The following is a 22832-nucleotide window of genomic DNA, read 5'->3' on the forward strand; positions in this document are numbered from 1 at the left end:
AAGGAGCGTCTTGACCACCTCCGTGACCTCAGCACCAGAGATTGGAGAGTTCAACCCAAAGTCCCCAAACTGCGCTGGAAGACATGCCGGTGGGATTGCGGATGTCTTTAAAGTACTCCACCCACGGATCCACAACTTCGCAGGTGGAGGTCAGCAGCACACTGTCCCCACTATAAACAGTGTTGGTATTGCTTCCCCCTCCTGAGACATCGGATGGTGGACCAGAATCTCCTCGAAGCCATACAGAAGTCTTGCTTGAGGGCGCACGGGGTTAGCATTCCTCCCGAGATATGTATATAAACACATGTTTCTATGGTTCCTCCCACGTCCGTCAGCGGTGGGTGGGGTTTGAGCGGGTGAGTCTGACCGACTTCCAGAGAGGTTTGTTAAGATGAACGGCTCTCTACAGGGTCTCGGCTCTCATCATTCACTTTGAAAACCCGTTCAAAAGATTTGATTCATTCATGAATGTCACATCACTACCCAGGTCAACGAGGGAGTAACCAGAAAGAGCACGCTCGAGAACCTCCTCCAGGAACTCCAAAAAAAGTGGGTATAGGCTGCAGCAGTTTGGTGCATAAGCACAAACCAGTCTGGACCCGTCCTGACTGATCCTCATCACCTGAAATAAACACTAAAGTAAGATTAGTCCAACCCAGTCTTTAATAACCAGGGCTTATTAGCTGGTGTGTAATAGGTACCGCGGTACCAGAGTCCTGAACAGATGGGCCTAGGAGTAAGCAGGAAATAAAATAACAGACTTTTTTTAAATAAAAGCTTTATTGAACATGGTGATGAGTATACACACAAATTGCATGCACAATTAAACAAAATAAAATAACAGACTTTTTTTTCAAAACTTTATTGAACAAGGTGATAAGTATACAAACAAATTGCATACAAAATTGAACAAAGATGAAACATATGCCAGGGGGTGCACTACAGAAATGTTACACACATCCAAATAAATTATAGGTGGTGCAAATAGTTATAGTTTTTAAAGCTTTTTTGTTTAGTGATCCACTAATCAATTTTATGTAAGATAGAGTGTCACTATAATAGTGCTTGAAATTAGGTTTTTAGTTACTATACTTGCATTTGTGGAGATAGAATTTAGCTAGAATAATTAACAAATTTATAACAAAGTATACATCTTCCTTTCTGTGCTTGCGAAAAAAACAAAATACATTTTCCCATTTTAAAACAAAGTCCTAGCTGAAATAAAACAACAGACGTCACGGCTCTCTGCAGGCTTCCTTGCGCCACCTACTGGTAAAAGGCTGTTACTGCACCTTGTGGGCCAAACCTCAAACATGTAACACTTGATGAGGGACTCACGAGCAGCTTAACAGAACCAGTCTGAGCACCAGAGCCACGCTTTGTTGCTGAGTCGTGTTGGCTAGCACCGCTAACGGTCACGTGCTTTAAAAACAATCAAGTTTGATGGCGTTTCGGTGGACGTCAGAAAACAAGAGCAACCGGAAGTAGTTGTATTTGGCTTACGCTACGCAAGTTTAGTGGGCTGGGGTGAGTTACGTTGCTGCCGCGATTCTCTAACGTATGCACGCACACATGTGACGTTCCCTCCGTGGTTGGCTGCGCTGTGTACGTCAAAAACGTCACAGCTCGCGCATCTGTCAGAGGACATTTAAATGGCTACACAGCCGATCCGCGCAGCACCGTAATAACGCCGTTACTGCCGCTACAACTGCGCCAGCCTCGTCCGCTCCACCCTAAAGGCGCGCTTTGTCCGTTCGGTTCGGTTCGGTCCCGAAGACGAACATGAGCGACGAGGAGGAGCGCCTTGTGAAGATCCGAACCAGGTTCGAGGATCTGTGCCGAGCTCTGAACATGGACGAAGAGGCGAGTACCGAAGCGTGGAGTAGCTACGAGAACATCAGCAGGAACTTCACTCTGGAGGTAAGCAGGTGCTGGTGAGGGTTCGGTCCATTCGGGCCAAAACGTCTGACATGAAATGTCATCTAGGTCTCCAACTCAGCAGGAACCGCCTCGTTCAACATGGCAGCAGCCTTTTGCAGATGCACGCATCTCCTTTTTCTGGATGCAGCACCAATGAGGTCTGGTGTTTCTTCTGAGCTATGACTTCAGGTGTTTTCTCTCTCTCTCTCTCTCTCTCTCTCTCTCTCTCTCTCTCTCTCTCTCTCTCTCTCTCTCTCTCTCTCTCTCTCTCTCTCTCTCTCTCTCTCTCTCTCTCTCTCTCTCTCTCTCTCTCGATATATGTAGAGAGATGGAGATGCATACAATAATATAATACTCCTCTCTCTTACTAAATAGACAGGCAGATAGACCTAGGCCGGTATGTGTAGTTGTTTTCCTGAAATACACACACACACACACACACACACACACACACACACACACACTTGTATTTATATGTTTATGTGGACCTCTTTTGACTTCCATTCATTTTAGTGACTCCACTATGCCGAACCTATACCCTAACCCATAACCAGCTGGTGCAGTAATCAGAACCGTTGTGTGTGCAGGGCAGCGAGCTGCACTGGCTGGCCTGTGCGCTCTACGTGGCCTGCAGGTCTTCGGTGCCCACGGTGGGGAAGGGGACTACTGAGGGGAACTACGTGTCACTGACCAGAGTCCTGCGCTGCTCTCACATCAGGTTTGTGTGTTTGGTCCATAACTCGGCTGCTAGGAGGTCATGTGACGGGATCTGCTGAGCGGTTCTGATGTTCTTCCAGCCTCATCGAGTTCTTCAGTAAGATGAAGAAGTGGCAGGACATGGCCAAGCTGCCACAGGACTTCTGTCAGAGTACCGACAAGCTGGAGCGGAACTTCACCGTTTCAGCCGTCATCTTCAAGAAGTACGTTCCCATCTTCAGATCCATCTTCAAGACCCCATCAGAGGAGCTGCTTCGGGTCCATCGCAGTCGCAAACAGAGGTGGGTCCACGTGACCTCCGACCCTTCGTTAGAGTCCACCTGCTTCCTGTTCTGGGTCTGGTTGGCTGAAATCACCTTTGCAAGATTTAGTTTCCCATAGATTAAACACAGAATTGAACTGTTAACTAGGATGACCTTTGACCTTTCCTTAGGCGAGGTAACTTTATTTGTATAGCACATTTCAGGCATAGAAGTAATTCAGCGTTCTTTCCAGGAGTGACAACATAAATCAGATTATAATTTAAAGACACAAATAAAATTAGCTGTAAGACAAATCTCTGGGTGGAGTTCCCATCATGGTCCCAGTGTCAGACACGCTGCTGCTGGGAGGCTACGGAAAAACAAAGAAATTGCAAATATTATCGTAGTGTTTAAGAGCAGCAATACACGTGTGTAACGGTAAGCTAAAATGACATAATGTTAAAACTGCAAGGTAAAGAGAGACAGATGGTTAAAAATAACTCACCTGCAAGGCTCTAGCCTGGACCGGTGCAGGCTGGTGGAGGACTACATCAGTCTGGTTTCTTTGGTAGATTTAGCCTGAAAACAATAATAACATCACGTTGTTGTGGGAGGTTAGTAACTTAGATCATGTACAAAACTAACTGTCTAATTCATGTGCTTTATAACACGGCAATAACACAGATCTGACTGCTCTCAGAACTAACTCAGGGTCCAGAATCAGACATGTTTTAATGAGAACCGGACTCAGAACCAGTTCAGATCCGGGTCAGGTCTGCAGCAGGAGGAGCTGCTCCTCAGTGTCCCTCCAACTTTGCATCAGCGCTGAGATTACTAACTCTACCTGAACCCATCTGTGACATCGTCACACACACAACACTCACTCCGAGCCTGCGGCATTGTGGACTGATATTAGCTAAATTATGCGAACCACGTCTCTCTTACTTTGTAATTATAAATATAACAATTATAGCTGCAAAATCGGGGAACAATCTTTAGAAGCTGTTAAAAGCAGTGTTGGGAGTAATGCGGTACAAAAGTAATTAATTACTGTAATGCATTGCTTTTTGCTGTAATGTGGTAATGTAAGGCATTACAGGGAAAGAAAATGGTAATATTTACTCGGTACAATTGTCAGTAACGCGGTAATTACAATGCATTTTTAAACCCAGAATCAAGACGTGTTCCTTAAAAATTCAAATTACGGGAAACCCGAAGAAAGATCCAGTATCTGCATATATGACGTCATTTATGGACTCAGCTTTGCGGGCAGAGAGGACGCAGCGGTAACGGCTCAGCTGCGTCCTGCACGCGGCCGCTGTTATATTCACAAAATCGCTCCACTAAAACAAAATAATTCACTTGCGATCGTTCATATCAGCGCATGTTCTCTGGTATTTTGTGCTTTTCTGACGTGCTTTGCCTCAGCTGAGTTCATAATCTGTGCCCCGGTGATTTCAACTCATTACTGCTGGAGCGCCGCGCATGTGAAGATCCCTTTGGCTGATCGTTAGAAAGTAGGAAGTCTAGTTTACAGTTTTTTCTGGAAGACGGAGAAAACATGCAGCATGCAGGAAGGTTAGAGAGAGAAAGGGCAGGAAATTATTCACATAAAACCAAGAAAAAAAAGAAAAAAGTAGGTAGATTTATCCCCAATACACATTTTACCAGTGAAAAGCAATAATATATAAGCATTTAATATTTATACATGTGATAGAATCAGATCACCCCAGAAGTCAGTCCCACATCCAGGGCCGTATCAAGGCATTTGGGGAACAAGGCAAATATAGGCTTGGAGCCCCCACCACCTCACTCCCTGCTCAGTTAATATAAGATGGCAGCGTGTTGAGAGTACAGATTGTTGTTGCTTTTATTTAATAAACAATCATTTTAAAGCACTGTTATTATATCTGACTGTTTTTAACAGCAGTCCTAGCTCAGACACCACATCACTTTCCACATATATGTCATGAGCTCACTGAGCGTCAGATTACCAGATTCATATTGAAGTTGTTTTGGTGAAAGTAACATAAAGTAATGCAAAAGTAGTGTAATGCCTTACATTTTAAAATCAGTTATATTGTAATGTAATGAATTACTTTAAAATGAAGGTAACAAGTAATAAATAATGCATTACAGTTTTGAAGTAACTTGCCCAACACTGGTTAAAAGTAATTATTTAGCTTACTCACCTCAGAGTGGGCCCAAAATCTCTGTTTAGAGCAGGCCTATTCAATTACTTTCCCTACTGGGCCAGATTTCAAAATCGTGGATCAGCTTTGGGCCGGATACCCAAATCTTTATTATGTATTTTACGGACAACGTTTAAATATTAAATTTTAATATTTTGACTGATATTACCTCTACCACTAATACAACGACAAAAAAAAGCAATGCACGACGTCTTTTTATTGCTTTAATGATCTGTATTAATTTACCAGCTGCAGAGCTGGTAATACAAACATTTGTTTTATTAACCTGCAATAACTCAGTCGCAGCTACTAAATAAACATTAACAATAAGCATAGCTCGACCGTTATTCTTGCAACTTTAGTGTGAGAGGTGGCACTTTTTGTTTTGAACAAGAAATGGAATGTTGGCTCATAGGAGCTGAGTGCAATGTGCAGACAGTAGTGCAGAAAGGATTCAGAGAGAGAGGAGCGCAGGTTTGTTTTGATTGCATTCATATGGGAAAAGCTGGATTCACAAATATAGGTGGACCCAAACATACTGAGGTACATTCTTGAGGTTTGGGAACTGATGGGCATTGATCTGACTCCAAAACTTAGCGGGGCCATTTGTGCGCAGCTCTTGTGGCATCATAAGTGATGACTGCATGTCCACCAACTCCAGCAGGAACTGTCCCTCGTCGATAGAAGAGACCACTTCCTTAGCTTTGATGGACGTTTCCTCAGCGATGGCAGCAAATGGATCTTTCATTAATTGCATCGCCTCTGTAGTAAGTGACAGATCCTCCAGGCGACTGGCGAAGCTGTCCTTCAGTTTCGCGACTAAACCAGTCATTTCTGCCGTGACTTTCGGAGGAGAGGTGGCTTTACGGAGTGTGGGAAAATGTAGCATTCTTTCACCAGTCAAGTCAGCTGTGAAAATGTTTAGTTTTGCCTGAAAGGCGCTTGTTTGCTCCACAAGCTCAATCACCGTCTTGTCTCTCCCCTGTAGTCCCAGATTTAACTGGTTTAAGTGCTTGAATAAGTCACTCAGAAAACATACATCTGACATAAAACTGCTGTCAATCATGCGGTTCAGGTGTGCCTCTGCTTTTTTTTTTGTTTGCTCTCACAAAGAAACATTTCTATCTCCACCATAAGCTCCCAGAAACACTCCAGAGAGTTACGTTTGGAGAGCCACCTCACATCGTTGTGCTGCAGCAGGCCGTTGTGCTCTGCAGAGATATCAGAAAGCAGCTGCCGAAAGAGACGGTGTTGAAGGCTGGACGTTGCACGAATGAAGTTTATTGTGGCCATGACATTGTCCATTACAGTTTTGAAGTGTCTACTTAGTTTCGCACACAACACTGCCTGGTGTACAATACAGTGCAAGGATTTCATCCCCGGTGCAACAGCTGACCAGCGCGCTGCGAGTCCATTTATTCTCCCAGCCATAGATGGAGCCCCATCAGTAACAAGCAAGCACACGCGCGTCCTGTCCAGACCATTGTTTTGAAAGAAAGTTGAGATTTTATCAAAGAAGACTTCACCTGTTGTGTGCCCTTTTAATGGTAGCAGGCAGAGCAGTTCCTCTCGAAAACGTGCACAATCAGAATCAAAGAGGCGCACGTACACACACAACTGGGCCGTGTCGCTTCTGTCTGTGGACTCATCTACAGCAATAGACATAACGGGAGCCTTGTTAAGGTCTTTGATAAGTGAGTCAAACAAATCCATTGCTAATATTTCAACTCGCCGTACGTTTGATGTGTCTGACAAAGGCACGCTCTTCACTGCAGCAGTCACGCTTGTTTTAATTTTCTCATCGCTGATCACCTCGTCCAGAACAGCTAACATACGTTCTTCAACAGTTTCAGAGTCAGTGAAGGGCCGTTTCTTCTTTGCTAAAATCAATGACACGCGTAGAGAGGCCGCAGTTGCTTTTTCTTGTGCAGTACATGCCCTTACTATTGTAGAAGAGCTCCGGTTGTATGATGCTAGCAGGCTCTGCACTTTGCTAGCCCTCTCTGATGTTCCTTTGGGAAATTGAGCGCCAAATGTCTGATGTTTCTCCGTGTGGTGTCTCTGAATATTGTATTCTTTCAATACAGACAGGCTTTCGTGGCATAATAAGCACAGTGGTTTAGCATCGCCTATTTTCCCTGTCAGTTTTGCGTTTCTGATCAGTCAGTGATATCTTGCAGATGAATCATTCAGGCAGGGGGGCTGGGTCATTGCTGGGTCACTGCTAACATAGACATGAATATGTAGAAGCCACACTATGTCAGCACCAATAGACAGCACCAGTCCACGGGGCGTCTACGTATATATGTCCGTGATTGCTAAAATGGTGTTGTGTTCAAGTGCAATATCAGTGTGGGAATTTAGATACTTGCATGCTAAAACAGTTTTTCAACAGTTTTTTTCCATTGGTGGTTGGGGGATTGGGTGAGGTGGGCCAGCTGGGTAGGGCCCGCGGGCCGGATGTGGCCCACGGGCCGCCATTCGAATAGGCCTGGTTTAGAGGAAGCGGCAGTTAGCGGGATCCGGCTAATTACTGGAACGGCTTGGACTAATTTGTGAAATGTTCTTCAAACCAGCATAACCCGGTTCAAACCACCAAGTTGGTGAAATACTCACATGTAAAAAAAACACTAAACTACAATCTAACAGCCAAGCTACTAGAACTAAATATCTATAATACTAGAAGCTTTGCTGGGACTCTGACTCAATGCTATCGCTAACTACAGCACAACTCACGAGCCCCGACTGCAACAAGGCTGGTTGAGGCCGCGGTGCTTTTATAACCTACAGCCACAGAGCTGCTACGTAGTACTTTTCTTAGCTACGTAGCATCGTTCTCGTTAGCCGTTGGCTAAAACCGACTCAAAATAAACGTGTTCTATACTTTTGAACTGAAGAGGCTGCTAGACTGACGTTTTTAGACAGAATTTTGAGTTTTCAAAGAAAATGCATCAAAACGCAAAAATAATGACTACACATGTCTACAACACTATTAGACACTCATTTATGCTAGTTATCGCTAAAAAAGTTAGTTTCTGTGTGACTTGCTCTTTAAAGGGTGAGCAGTTACAGTGCAGAAGGTGCAGCATAAGAACATTTATTCAAAAGCTGATGAAAACATGAATGTGTTCAGTTAAGTTTCTAGAGTTGGGGCAGATCTGAGGTCATGAGGAAGCTGATTCCATCTGTGAGCACAGCAGCATAGTAGCTAAAAGCAGCTTCACCCTGTTTGGTTCTGACCCGGTTCTACCAGCTGACTGCTTCCTAATGATCTCAGAGCCCTGCTGGATGTAGATACCTGAAGGAGATCTGACATGCAGTCTGGCCCCATGCCACTGAGTCTGGATTCTGTAGTTTACTGGTAACCAGTGTAGAGATCTAAGAACAGGAGTGATGTGCTCGGTGCTCTTAGTTCTTGTTAAGACTCTAGCACTGTGTTCCCCAACTCTGGTCCTCAGGGCTCATTGTCCTTCATGTTTTCCATGTCGCCCTTTCAAACACCAGTGTTTCCCTGCTACCACACACCTAACTTCAATAAATGAGTGATTAACAGCCATCTGCGACACTTGATGTCCTCCTGAGGAGGCGATGTAAATGTTTAAATCAAGCATGCTGAAGGAGAGACATGGAAAACGTGCAGGACAGTGTGTCCTGAAGACCAGGGTTTGGGAACACTGCTATAGCTGACCAGTCAAAAGACCACTGTGGTGGTGCAGCCTGATGGAGATGAACACATGAATGAGTTTCTCCTTTAGTGACAGCTGAAGCTGTTTCTGCAGAACCGTTCAGATGAAATTGGAACGTTTACTGTGTGAGACGACCCTGGTAGTGACTAGGCGCTGTATAAATAAACTTGAACTGAATTGAATTGAATGAGCGACACAAGCTGCCTGTTCCAGATGTTCAGGAGAACCCATCAGACTGATCAGGAGGAGCCGGTTGTTCCTTTCACCTGTTAACATGAATAAAAAAGCCGTTGTTTGTTTTGCAGACGCCACCCGTGCTCTGTGAGTGAGCTCTTTAACTTCTGCTGGGTGCTCTACGTTCACGCTAAAGGTAAAAGTTCTCTGAGCGGCACTAAGACACTTCTAGTTGCTGCAGTTTGTCATACTTAAAGGTCCAATCTTCATTTGTTTGTTGAATTTTCTACGTACTGAATAAAAGTTTGGACGTGTCCGTCCAGTCAGCGGTGGCGGACACGATAACCCCCTCTCACCATGTAGCTCCTTGCTTTTGGCTCCAGGGAACTTCCCCATGATCAGCGACGACCTGGTGAACTCCTACCACCTGCTGCTGTGTGCACTGGACCTGGTCCTCACCAATGCGCTCCTGTGCAGCGCCAGGAGAGACCTCCTCAATCCAAGCTTCAAAGGTACGGTGAACTTTCACCAACACTGATCCCAGATCAGCAGGTCCTCCTGTTCATCAGAGGCTCTTCAGCAGTGTGTCTTCAGCCTGGACATGGGGACACAGAGACATGGGGAATTAGTGACATGGGGACACAAGACCATGGGGACATAGGGATACAAGGGCATGTGGACACAGAGACATGGGGACACAGAGACACGGGGACACAGAGACACGGGGACACAGGGACACGGGGACACCGAGACACGGGGACACAGAGATACAGAGACAGGGACACAGAGACACGGGGACACAGGGACACAGAGACACGGGGACACAGGGACATGGGGACACAGGGACACCGAGACACGGGGACACAGAGATACAGAGACAGGGACACAGAGACACGGGGACACAGAGATACAGAGACAGGGACACAGAGACACGGGGACACCGAGACACAGAGACATGGGGACACAGAGATACAGAGACAGGGACACAGAGACACGGGGACACAGGGACACAGAGACACGGGGACACAGAGATACAGAGACAGGGACACAGAGACACGGGGACACCGAGACACGGGGACACAGAGACATGGGGACACAGAGATACAGAGACAGGGACACAGAGACACGAGGACACAGAGATACAGAGACAGAGACATGGGGACACAGAGACATGGGGACACAGAGATACAGAGACAGGGACACAGAGACACGAGGACACAGAGATACAGAGACAGAGACATGGGGACACAGAGACACGGGGACACAGAGACATGGGGACACAGAGATACAGAGACAGGGACACAGAGACACGGGGACACAGAGATACAGAGACAGAGACATGGGGACACAGAGACAGAGACATGGGGACACAAGACCATGGGGACATAGGGATACAAGGGCATGTGGACACAGAGACATGGGGACATAGCGACACAGAGAAACAGGAACATGGGGACACAGGGACATAGTGACATAGGGAATTTGGGACACAGGGACATGGGGACATAGAGACACGGGGACACATTTGGATCAGAGGAAAATGTCTAAAACACTGAAGAATCCTGATCTTGATCCTTTGAGTTCAGCCGCTTTTTTGTGCATGAATGCCTCAGAGGTCAAAGGTCAGAGGATTAAAATTGTCTTCAGAAAGTCTGGATAATTATTTCTGTAACATGAACTGTTCAGAGTCTGGTTGCTGTGACCTTTGACCTGCTTGTGTGCACCTCCTCCTGCAGGTCTCCCTGAGGACTTCAGCAGCAGGGACTACAGGCCACCTCCAGGTCCGCTCTGCTTCATGGAGCAGCTGTGTGAGCTCCACGACGGGCTTGTTCTGGAGGCCAAAGGCGTTAAAGAACATTTCTGGAAGCCGTTCATCAAGAAGCTCTTCCACAAGAGAGTCAGTTCCTCCTGCTTTCTGTTGGTTTTCTTTCCCTAAATCTCCGGTCTGTAGAACAGAGCACGCGCTCTGAGGTTTATGTGACATGAGGAGGTGGTGTCTAGCTGCTGGAGAGGAGCAGATCAGGTGGCTCTGATGGGTCCAATAGGACTGAAGGTTCTGGTCTCTCCACAGATTCTCCGTGGAAAGGAGGACAGTCTGAGTGGTTTTCTGGATCCGATGAACTTTGGAGACAGTTTGTGAGTGTTTTAGTCACTCAGCTGATTGTTCTGGAACGATCCAGTCCTGGGTTCTGATTGGCTGCTTCTGATCTCCTCAGCTTGTCGCTCAGTCGCCTCTATGAGGAACAGGTTTTGGCCTCAGGCGGTCTGGATGAAAGGATCTTCACTGGGGAGGGGGCCAGCGAGGACATTGGGACCCCAGAGCCCAGCCTCTGTGAGGAGGTGGAGAACCAGGACAGCACCCTCTACAGGCTGCACACCAGCCTCGCTGTAAGACTCACTTCCTGTTTGTTGTCCGTCTACTGGTCTTCCTTCTAACTGCATTCCATCTCGGGTCTCACCAGGCTTCGGTTCTGAAGGTCTCTACTCCTCTGACCGGGAGGAAATATGTACAGGAGGTCCGCCTGGCGTCTCCGCTGTCTACCGCTATGAAGAGTGTTGGGCGCCTTCACACTCTGCTGTCAGGAACCAGATATGGGCCAAGCTCCAAGTTGACACAGATCCTCAGGTATGGGTTCTGACCGGACTAAGAGAACCCTCAGGTGTCAGGTTCTGATCCGCTAACCTCATTACTCCCACCCCACCATGTCTAAAGGGAATCACTTTGGAGATATTGTGCCGTATGGATGGTTTCGCTGGCATGACAAGTAATTCAGTGTAAGAGAGGTTGAGTTGGAGATGGTGGGATTTCACCCATCTTGATATGTCAGAGTCTGAGATTCGTTCAGAGACTCTGTGGTCGTCCAGCGGGAATGGCCGGTAGAGCTGGGTGTCATCAGCATAGCAGTGGTAGGAGAAGCCATGTGATTGAATGATCTCACCTAGTGAGGTGGTGTATATGGCAAAGAGAAGAGGTCCTAGTACAGAGCCCTGGGGGACTCCTGTGGCAAGATGGTGAACAGCAGAAATTGTCCGAGCCAAGATGCACTGAAAGATCGTCCTTTCAGGTACGATTCAAGCCAGGAGTGTGCTTTCCCTGCGATGCCCATGCTAGAGAGTGCGGACCAAAGGAAGCCGTGGTTGACAGTGTCAGATACAGCCGATAAGTTAGTTACATTTTAAACATGTCAGAAAGAGCGCGGCATGCGGGGAAATCCGTCCGTCCAACCAGTCATGGGCGTGCTGAATCAGCCTTTAGCTAACCTGTTAGCTTCAGGTTTTAGTCTCAGGGCTGCACTTAGAAGAAGAAGAAGAAGAAGAAGAAGAAGAAAATATTTCTATAGCGCCTCTCAAGATAAAAATCACGAGGCGCTTCACAAAAACAAAATATGTAAAAATATAAAAAAGCATTTAGAAAATGTTTAAAAATATATTAAAATGAGCAAAAATAGGCAATTGTAATTAAAAAAAATGTTAAGAAAGAGAGAGAGTGAATAGGAAAGAGGGAAATCAGTGGATCCTGAGGAAGGTGGAATAGGTGGGGAGAGCAGAATAAAGAGAGAGTGGTGAAGAAGGTCATACAAAAGCCAGCTTGAACAAGTGAGTCTTCAGCTGCTTTTTAAAGGAGACCATTGAGTCCACTGATCTCAGGCTCAGGGGGAGAGAGGTCCAGAGTCTAGACTTAGAGCACAGTTCGGTCAGATATCAGGTCCGTTTAGGTTCTAACTTGTGGATTCTTGTGGATTACGGCCAGCTCGGCACCGGTGAGGGAGTGTGCCTGATGAGTAAGCCACGTTTTATCTTGTGGGACTTTTTCTGAGGATGTGCACAGGTGTTACAGTGGTGCAGAGGTTAGGCATCCATTCTGTAAAGCCTAAAGGTCAGAGGTCAGCTCCACCACTGACCGTGCTGACAGCTGGGAACAGCTGTCTCTGCTGCAGTGCATTGTGGGTAAACACATCCACCTTGGTGTCTCCGTGGTTTGTTCAGGTAAAATGCTACCAATCTGAGCTGCTGTGACCTTTAGCCTCCCTGAAACTGAGTGTTGACCTTTGACCTTAGGGTGAACTTGCTGCTTTTCCAGGTTTGGTTTGGTGAAGCCGGTTTAAGGTTCTGGTGAGGTCCAGTTCTGATAGACTAAGCCTGACCTCTGACCTTTAACAATTTACATTGACTGGAAGTCTGGAGTGCGGCTGTTTCGGTTCCAGGGGCTGTTCCAGAGACCCCAGTGATGTCATCAGTCAGCGCCTGAAGGACATGTTAGACATCTTCACACAGCATCATGAGGACAGCACTGATGACAGCAAGGGGATGGAAAAAGGTGAGGACCTGAGCCCAGTGATCAGCTGATCTGCTGTCCCACCTGACCATGTGTTGTCCAGCAGACATGGCCGTCAAGTTCTTCCACCTGAGCGAGGCGCTGTACTACAGGATCCTGGAGTCCATCGTTGAGAGAGAAAAGATGATCCTGGGAGACGCTGACCTGTCTGTGAGTACAGTTCTGGTCTCAAGGTCTGGACTCCTGACCCAGGGCGTCTGGTCTGGACCGGGGAGGTTCTGTGTGTGATGGTTACCAGCTGTGACTGCACTGAACCATACCCCCTGTTGGTTCTGCAGTGTATTCTGGAGCAGGACGTGTTCCACCGCTCCCTGCTGGCCTGCTGCCTGGAGATCGTTACCTTCTCCTACAGACCTCCAGGAGACTTCCCCAGAGTCATCCACACCTTCCAGCTTCCTGCTTACCACTTCTATAAGGTACCAGCTGGCCCGACCCGTTCTCAGACTGAGTCCAGATTAGCCAATCAGGAAGCAGCATGCTGAGCTTCATCTCAGCTATCGGCACTAGTCAGCAGCATCTGCCAGACACTGCTCAAGACAACAATAATATAAACAACAATAATTGTAATAACAACTGTAATAATAATAATAATAATAATAATAACAACTATTTCATCATCTGATGAACGAACTAATACTCATAAAAACTCACGTTTACTGTGTGTGTGTGTGTGTGTGTGTGTGTGTGTGTGTGTGTGTGTGTGTGTGTGTGTGTGTGTGTGTGTGTGTGTGTGTGTGTGTGTGTGTGTGTGTGTGTGTGTGTGTGTGTGTGTGCAGGTGATTGAGGTGCTGGTCCGGTCGGAACAGGGTCTGTTTCGGGAGGTCGTGAAGCACCTGAACCAGGTGGAGGAGCAGGTTCTGGAGAGCCTGGCTTGGACCAGCAACTCCCCGCTGTGGCACAGTCTCCAGTCAGCCCAAGTCCCGACCTGCCAGGAGGTCCATGAGAACACAAACAGCACCTGGTTCTACTTCACCTGTAGAGATGATGTCATCTTCTTACTGAACAGATGATGTTGGAAACATTCAGAACCTTTTGTTTACCAAAGTCTCAGAGATATGAGGAGGCTTTAGGCTGCTCACAAATAAAATTCAGTGGTTCTGAAAGTTCTGTGGGTCAATCAGTGTGTGTGTGTGTGTGTGTGTGTGTGTGTGTGTGTGTGTGTGTGTGTGTGTGTGTGTGTGTGCACGTGTGTGTGCGTCTGCGTTTCAGGTGATGCCTCCTCAGTACCTGGAACAGAATGAAGACAGCGGTGGGGCTGGCATTGCCCTCACTCCAGCCTCACAGGGACCAGACCTCAGCACCAACAGCACCATCACAGGTGATTTGTCAGCCATCTTGTCTTACTCTTTTGTGTTTCTGTGTAGAAATAATTTGCCCCTCCGTCTTCTGAAGGCGTGTCCCCCTCCCCCACCACCCTGCAGGACCGGTATGGCTCCCCCCCCACAGGTGGATTTCGTCGCCGTCTGTTTGTTGACCCGACGGAGGGTGAGACCAGCGCCACAAGAACACCACCGAGCAGCGTCACAAAGCCGAGCCTCATTGCCACCATTCCGGCGGGGCAGACTGTAGTGGCGACCGCCACCGTCACGGCCAACAACGGGCAGACACTGACTATACCTGTGCAAGGTAAGGGACTCAAAACAATGAGTTAACTACAACAGGTGACCTGTAACTATGTGCTGACCTCTGACCTCTTTGTAGGGATACCCAATGAGAATGGAGGATTCACTTTCATCCCAGTGCAAGTGGGCGGGGCCACACTTCAGCCACTCCCTGCCCAGAACCTGACCAGCACTCTCGCCATCCAATCAGCTGTCACCAAGCCAGTCACTAAAGCAGTCAGCAGCCCACTGAGGAGAGGTTCCCTCTCTCTGTTCTTCAGAAAGGTACGCCTCACCTGTCCACACACTCCCACGGCTGTCAGCTCAACTCCTGACTGGGTAGAATTCTCTCCTCCAGGTGTTCCACCTGGCCAGCGTTCGTCTCCGTGATCTTTGTGTCAAACTGGACATCCCAACAGATCTGAGGAGGAAGATCTGGACGTGTTTTGAACATTCTCTGGTCCACAGTACAGACATGATGAAGGACCGTCACCTGGATCAGCTGCTCATGTGTGCTGTTTATGTCATGGCTAAGGTGTGTTTCCTGTTTCCTGTTTACAAGCTGGGAAAGATATTTGTGACAAATGAAACGTAAACGTGAAACACACTCAGGTACTTGTGTTCCTGTCAGGTGACCAAAGAGGACAGGTCCTTCCAGAACATCATGAAGTGTTATCGCACACAGCCCCAGGCCAGCAGCAATGTAATACACACACACACTAACATCCACACACACAGACACTCAAACACACACACACACACACACACACTAACACACACTAACATACACATACACACACACACACACACACACACACACACACACACTAACATATGCACACACACACTAACACCCTCACACACACACTAACACACACACACACACACACACACACACACACACTAACACACACACACACACACACACACACACACACTAACACACACACACACACACACTAACACACACACACACACACACTAACACACACACACACACACACACACACACACACACACACACACACACACACACTAACACACACACACACACACACACACACACACACACTAACACACACACACACACACACACACACACACACACACACACACACACCTAAGCCCCCTTCAGACAGGCCATGAAAAACGGAAATGTTCCGGAATCTGTCCGTAAGACCTTTGTGTCTGAATACAAACATCCGGATAACGTGTTCCGGAATTTAACCGGACGAAGCCCCTAGTAACAGGTCCGGACTTGTTACGGACAGGGTGGCTGCTTCAGACTGGTGAGGTAAAGTTCCGGACAAGGGGGAGGGGGAGGAGGAGGGGACCAGGGACGCTGTGCGCATCTAGATAGCCCGCTCCTGTAGCATGCGGCGAACCACGGCAGCTCGCCTCCTACGGTACCGCCTAGACGCGCGACGGAGCGCTTCACACCGCTTCAGTGATTCCTTTAACCATTGAGCTTCAGACATCTGGAACTTTTCCCTGCTGTGTGAACGCAGCCGAAAGGACAAGTTCCGGTACAAAAGTGGTGTGATTGAAAACACAGTTCCGGTTAAAAACCGGATTGAATTGTCCACAAATGTTCCAGAATGTCTGTCTGAAAAGGGCTCAACATGCACACACACACACAAACATGTACACACACACTAACACCCTCACACACACACACACACACACACTAACATACACACACACACTACCATACACACACACACACTAACACACTCACATACACACTAACATGCACATAATAATACACACATGCACACACTAACACACTCACATACACACTAACATGCACATAATAATACACACATGCACACACTAACACACTCACATACACACTAACATGCACATAATAATACACACATGCACACACTAACACACTCACACACACACACACACACATTAACACACACAAGCTAACACACATTCACACTAACCTGTGTGTGTTTCAGGTCTACAGGAGTGTGTTGATCTCGGGGAGCACAAGACCATCCTCCACCACAGACACCAACCAAAGCTCATCATCTGACAGCAGAAAGGACCCGGGTCAGAAGTCTATGAAAGGTTCTTCATTCAAGAGACTCACCTGGGTCATAACCCATCTGGGTCAGAACCCACCTGGGTCAGCTTAACTACGTCAGAACCCACCTGGGTCATAACCACCTAGGTCAGAACCCACGTGGGTCATAAACCACCTGGGTCAGCTCACCTAGGTCAAAACTCTGGTAAAACATGCGTTTGTTAGTTTTTGTCCGTTTTACTTCCTGGTCTGATTTCCAGACTTGCTCGGTACCAGAAGTCCAGTTCAGCTGTTTCTTCTTTGTTGGTTTTGAGACTTTGCCCAGTTTGGATTCTTATTTTAGAACAGGAATATTCAGTTACCGGGCCTGGTGGTACGGTATCCAGCACGTTTTAGTTTTAACTCGGTTTCAACCCACCTGATTTCTCAGAGAAACCACCAAAACGTGCTGATAGAACCAGGACCAGAAGTGAATACCCGTTTTAGAACCTGAATGGTTTTCCTGATCACTCTTTCCTCCTACCAGCAGGTGGAGACATCAGTCCAGGTCTAACCTGCTCCAGCAGCACCTTGGTGACCCCCCAGCCCAGCGGTGACTCCTCCTCCTCAGCTGTGGATGGTGGTGAGGAGGAACGAGGAGACCTGATCCACTTCTACAACGATGTCTACATAAAGCAGATGAGACAGTTTGCTGTGAGATACTCAAGGAGCTCTCCGTCCACGGGGGTACGTCCTCTTAAGACTTCTGGGCCAGAACAAGTTAATGAGAGCAGGCTGAACCGGTCCTTGAGGCAGATGGACCAGCACCCACCACCAGCAGAAACCTTTTGTCTTATGATGCCTCTGTCTGTCTGCAGGCGGACCCCCCTCCACTGTGCCCGTATCCTACCTCGAGGACAGGCTCCCCACGTCGGATGCTTCTCTCCAGCAAGCACTCCATTTACATCTCACCTCACGAGTCAGGCTCCGCCCCCTGCCCAGCCCTCCCCCGGGAGAGGATCTGCTACTACATCTGCAGCAGCCCCCCCAACGTGAGACTCCTCAGAAACACTCGGGCACACGAGGCCCGTTTCATAGCTGATATTATGTTAACAAGGGCTGCATTCCATTTCCAGATAACCCAGCATGAGCAGCAGCAGAAATGTAACGCAACCCCCAGTAATACTGTATTGTTCACAGCCTGTCTCCATAGCAACAGCCGCTGAGGCTAGAGACGGAGGCAAAACAAATGTCTTTCATCTACCGATGGTCATCGTCTGTCCTCTGTGTCCTCCTTCCATCCTGTGTCCCACAGCGTCTCCAGGAAATCAACAGCATGATCCGGACCGGCGAGACTCCCAGCAGGAAGCGCAGCATTCCTTTGGACAAGGAGACATCCCCCAAACGGGTCTGCCCCGACAACCACACAGCTCTGCTGCGCCGTCTGCAGGACATTGCGAACGACCGAAGCTCCTCCCGCTGACTCCATCGCCGTGACAACAGCAGTTCGATCAGCTTCCCGTTGGGTCCGTGGAGAGAGAGGACGTAAACCCTAAAGGTGTAGGAAGAAGTTTAATCTGACAGGTGAAGGTGTGACAGAAGCCTTCGTGTTCACAGGTAGATTTTTAAGTGATTGTTTCAGATCTTTGGGTTTGAATGACATAAAACCCTGGATTGAAAGAGAACGTTGGTTTTTGTAAAGCTTTGTTTCATCTGTTTGTTCTCAGTCATTATTTTAACGTTTCACTTCAGCTTGTCGTCATATTTATTGTATTTTAGCCTCTTCTACTAGACGTCATTTTATGAACAAATCTATTATTTGGTGTAGTTTTATTTAACTGTCTGTTTTGTTTACCTGTTGCTTTCTTGTTCTTTGAATTCACCCAACTTCTCTGTCAGGATGGAGAAACTGTAAATATCTGTACAGAAGAGCAACTATTTAACAACGGCGACAGAAGTTAAGTGCCTTTATCTGTAACTCTGTCTTGTTTACACAAGACACATTTTCTTGGTTTAAAAGCCAAACAAATGAATAAAATGTTTTTTTTTTTTTTTTTTTTTTTTTTTTTAACGTGTCCTGTCTGGCTGTGAAGCAAGCAGAATTGATGTCTGAATGCTGGTAACAAGCCTTACAGTTTTACTCTCAGGTGGAGCATCAGAGCATCTGCTTTTAATGTCTCAGGTGGAGCATCAAAGAGTCTGCTTTTAATGTCGCACCTGATATTTAAAACTTTATTGTTATTGTTTTTGAATGCTTTGTAATTTCGACCAGACACAGAGACAGAGGTGAAAGAGAAAGGAAAAGAGAAAAGGTGGGGAGAGAGGGGGTTAGGTGGGGGGGGGATTCAACAAAAATAAACAATAATGAACAAGAGTCTGCTTCTAGACCTGCAAAATGAGACGAGAAAAAAGCAAAACATAACAAAAAAATGGGACACAACACCAATATAACAAAATCAAGCTATCACTGCATCAACTTGATGAAGAAATATATAATCAATCATTGTTTAACTAAACAGTCACACGATAATATACCACAGTGCATTGAGTGCCCACCATAGTCTTAAGACATGTGTTGAACGTGCCCAAGCCCATACTTATGAGAGCACCATGTGAGCACCTGTGTGTGTACACGCGCTTGTTTATGTAAGGTTTATCTATAGGAGCGTCCAATAGAGAGTGTGAGGGACCACAGATCTGCCCCCCAAAGACGCGTAGGAGACGGGGGGGAGCTCCAAGTCCCAGAGATCCAGGCGCTGCCCCAGAACACAGGAACCCCAAGGAGCCCGCAACCAGAAAGGCCCCCGCCCCCCTCGAGAGGCACAGAGGATCGCCCCGGGGGGCCACAACCAGCAGCCGGCAGAGCCCCGGGAGATATCAGCGGCAAGTCCTCAGGCCTGCCCGCAGCCTCCCACCCCCTAGCCGGCCGAGTCCGGGACCCAGCGACCCGGGACCCAGGGGCGACCACCCCCGCCGGGGACCCAGCAGAGCCCAGGGACCCAGACCCCCCCAGGCCGCCACCGGGATTGATCAGGCAGATGCCAAAAATCTTAAACTCCCTGACCCGGGAGCCACGAACACTCAGGCAGACCAAGGCATCACACCCCCACCAGGTGTGACAGGGGGGAGGGGAGACGAAGATCTATATCATCAAAGGAGGTCCCAGGAGAAGGGAGGAGTCAAAGGCCCCACCTGACATATACAGTCATACACAAACACAGTCACACACTCCCTCCCTCATGCTCACACATGCACATACAACCAAAGACTTACAAAAATACACGCCGGACACCCATTCATGCTCCCCATACACACCCTATTCACTCTGGTCCCGGTAATGCTGCACATGGGGTACAACCACCACCGGTTACCAGAGTTTGACCCTTTCTGCTGGGGTGCTGATGAGCAGGCTCCCCCGCCCACCGCCGAGCACAGCAACCCACCACCCCAGACCCCAACCAGACGGCCAGATCTCCCTCCTAGTCTCCAGCCCCAGGCAGCCAAGCAACAACAGAGGTGTGCTAAGACCCCCTGGTCTCCCTCCACCTGCTCCAACATAGTGTTGTGTGTTAATGAGGTGTATTCTATTGCTGTGGTGAGCGGGCAGTGCGGGCATTTTCTGGCCTATGCCAGCTGATGCCACTGCACCACCCTACTTGCACCCACAGCCCTTGGTGTCTAAATGCAGTTTAAAATTCGAAGTGGGCACCGGCACTCGGGAGGAGGCTGAGAACTCCCCCTGCCAAGTGCCGTTGAATGTGCTCACTCCCAAGGCCCTAAGTGTATGTTTGCGTGGAATGTCGTCGGTGGAAGTGCATAAGGTGCAAATAAAATTGGGGGGCAGGAAGCCACAGGAATGCGGAAATGGGGTCCATACCCGCACTCCTCGACTTGTCCACCCCCCAAGGTCCTATGTGCATGTTTGTGTGATGATGTGAGGGAGCAGGAGGAGAGAAATAAACGGGGATGGGGAGGAATGGCTGGTAGGGCTTAGCCCTCCAGGGAGCCAGCTCCCCCACTGACCCCAATAGGCACCTCCGCTGTCATACCGCCGCCCAGGGCATGGAGACCCCAGCCCATCCTGCCAGGGCCCAAAGCAGCAGCATCACAGAGCCCCACAGAGCCCGAGGGAGCCGACCCAGCCCCACCCCAGCAGAATATCTATGCCCATCCCTGCATTTGCACAACTTCCAGAATATATAAGACATAAGACATCCAGGTAAGGTTGGGTCCTCCCCCTCCTGGACCTCCCCCTCCCCTGTGATGGGACAACAGAGGAGCCAGGGCCTGCCCTACGCCCCCGAACCCGGGCCAGGTACTTCTGCGTATTCCTGCCTTCTTCCCGGCAGCGTACATGTAGGGACCCGACCCCCAAGGCCCAGCCCAGATCCCCACACGGGGCCGGCCACCCCAACACCCCGAGCCCCCAGGCCCCCACCCAGACCCACCCAGGGGCAATGCAGCCGCCAGGCAGTAACCCATGGCCGCCGCCAAGACCTCTAAGGGGCCCCACTCACAACCGCCAGCAGTACACCCCCCGAGGCAACCCAAGCACCTCCAGAGGGGGGGAACAGCCCCCCAGTGCCAGACATCCCCAGTGAACCCATCCCCAGGGAACATCCAGATACTCCAAACTCAGACCCTCCACCCCCCCACCCACATCATCCCGCAGGACATCATCAACGGCCCCCCATCACCGCTATGTGATGGAACCGATCAAAGGAGCCCAGAGAGATTTATTTGAAGTGGAAGCAGAGGCTAAATCAAGTGCAATATGATCTAACAAAAGATTTCTATACTGGTTAATGCAGAGATTTTCTCTATTTTTCCAATTCAAGAGGATAGTTTTCTTAGCGATGCATATGGCAGTCAGAACCACGTGAACCAAAGATTTTTCAATCGGGACATCATCCAGGTTTCCCAGTAAACAAAGAGAGGGGGTGATTGGGATATGACATTTCAGAGACTTTGACAGGTCTTCACATACTCTACCCCAAAATTCCTGGACAGGTGGACAGGACCACAGTGCATGAACGTAATTGTCAGGAATGTTGTTTGTGCAGTGTGTACAGATGTCAGACGACACAAACCCCATCTTGAACATCCGATGACCTGTATAGTGTACTCTGTGTAGAACTTTGTACTGAATTAATTGTAAATTGGGGTGTCTGATCATTTTAAAAGTTTTTAAACAAGTTTGGGACCAGAAGTTCTGGTCAAAGCTGACTGATAGATCCACCTCCCATTTTTCAATAGGGATTGCTATTCTATCGTCTATTTTGGACAGTGTCTTATATACTTTAGACAGTAGTTTAGGGGGTTTGAGATTGCAGAAGTCTAAAACCCTTGGCGGGGTTTGTAATTCTATTTTATTGAGCTTAAATTTTTGTTTGACTACAGATTTGATTTGGTGGTATTCTAAAAAGCTATTCTTATCTATTCCAAATTGGGAGACTATTCTATTAAATGGGATGAAGTCCAATCCTTCATATATGTTTTCCAGGTATAGGATTCCTTTATTTTTCCAGTCCAGAAGGTTCATCATTTTATTATTTTGCAAAATATCAGGATTATTCCAGATAGGTGTGCGTCTGCATGGTACTAGTGAAGACTCTGTCATTTTAAGATACTCCCACCATGCTGTCAGAGAAGTGCTGATACTAATACTTTTGAAGCCTTCATGTTTTCTTACGCTTGAGCTAATAAATGGTAAGTCTGAAAGCTCTATCGTATTGCAAATTGTCTGTTCTATGTCTAACCAGGACTCATCTAGTGGGTTATCTTGCAACCATCTTGGTATATATTGCAGCCTGTTGGCTAAAAAATAATAATAAAAGTTGGGTAGATCCAGTCCTCCTCTGTCTTTGGTCTTCTGAAGCGTTTTTAAGCTAATTCGTGGAGGTTTATCCTGCCAGAGGAATTTGGTAATTGAGGAGTCCAGAGATCTAAA

General features: G+C 47.8%; 1 protein-coding gene and 1 long non-coding RNA gene across 5 annotated transcripts; one reads left to right on the forward strand and one right to left on the reverse strand.

The window, feature by feature from the left end:
* Positions 1 to 1564: 1564 nt before the first annotated feature.
* On the forward strand, positions 1565 to 18934 carry rbl2 (retinoblastoma-like 2 (p130)). 4 transcript variants are annotated; one of them, XM_070550488.1, is made up of 23 exons: positions 1786 to 1920; positions 1987 to 2078; positions 2508 to 2638; positions 2718 to 2918; positions 9063 to 9127; positions 9315 to 9443; positions 10668 to 10828; positions 11003 to 11067; positions 11148 to 11319; positions 11394 to 11557; positions 13137 to 13249; positions 13311 to 13417; positions 13546 to 13683; positions 14044 to 14202; positions 14477 to 14585; positions 14660 to 14893; positions 14969 to 15153; positions 15227 to 15403; positions 15500 to 15571; positions 16836 to 16989; positions 17433 to 17629; positions 17761 to 17934; positions 18198 to 18934. In XM_070550488.1, the coding sequence occupies exons 2-23, from the start codon at positions 2040 to 2042 to the stop codon at positions 18363 to 18365; spliced, it is 3114 nt and encodes a 1037-aa protein (XP_070406589.1). In that variant the 5' UTR covers positions 1786 to 1920; positions 1987 to 2039; the 3' UTR covers positions 18366 to 18934. The 4 variants fall into 4 exon arrangements, with proteins under 4 accessions (XP_070406586.1, XP_070406587.1, XP_070406588.1 ...); XM_070550485.1 differs by lacking the exon at positions 1987 to 2078 and having other exon boundaries at positions 1565 to 1920; XM_070550486.1 differs by lacking the exon at positions 1987 to 2078 and having other exon boundaries at positions 1573 to 1920; positions 13314 to 13417.
* Positions 3127 to 16910, reverse strand: LOC139069681 (uncharacterized). Its single transcript, XR_011520372.1, has 4 exons — positions 16821 to 16910; positions 9288 to 9526; positions 3385 to 3458; positions 3127 to 3249 (listed from the first exon to the last, which is right to left on the reverse strand). It is a non-coding gene; the product is annotated as an uncharacterized lncRNA (long non-coding RNA).
* Positions 18935 to 22832: the final 3898 nt, after the last annotated feature.

Source organism: Nothobranchius furzeri, chromosome 4 (genome assembly GCF_043380555.1).
Source record: "Nothobranchius furzeri strain GRZ-AD chromosome 4, NfurGRZ-RIMD1, whole genome shotgun sequence".
In the NCBI taxonomy this organism is placed as follows: domain Eukaryota; kingdom Metazoa; phylum Chordata; class Actinopteri; order Cyprinodontiformes; family Nothobranchiidae; genus Nothobranchius; species Nothobranchius furzeri.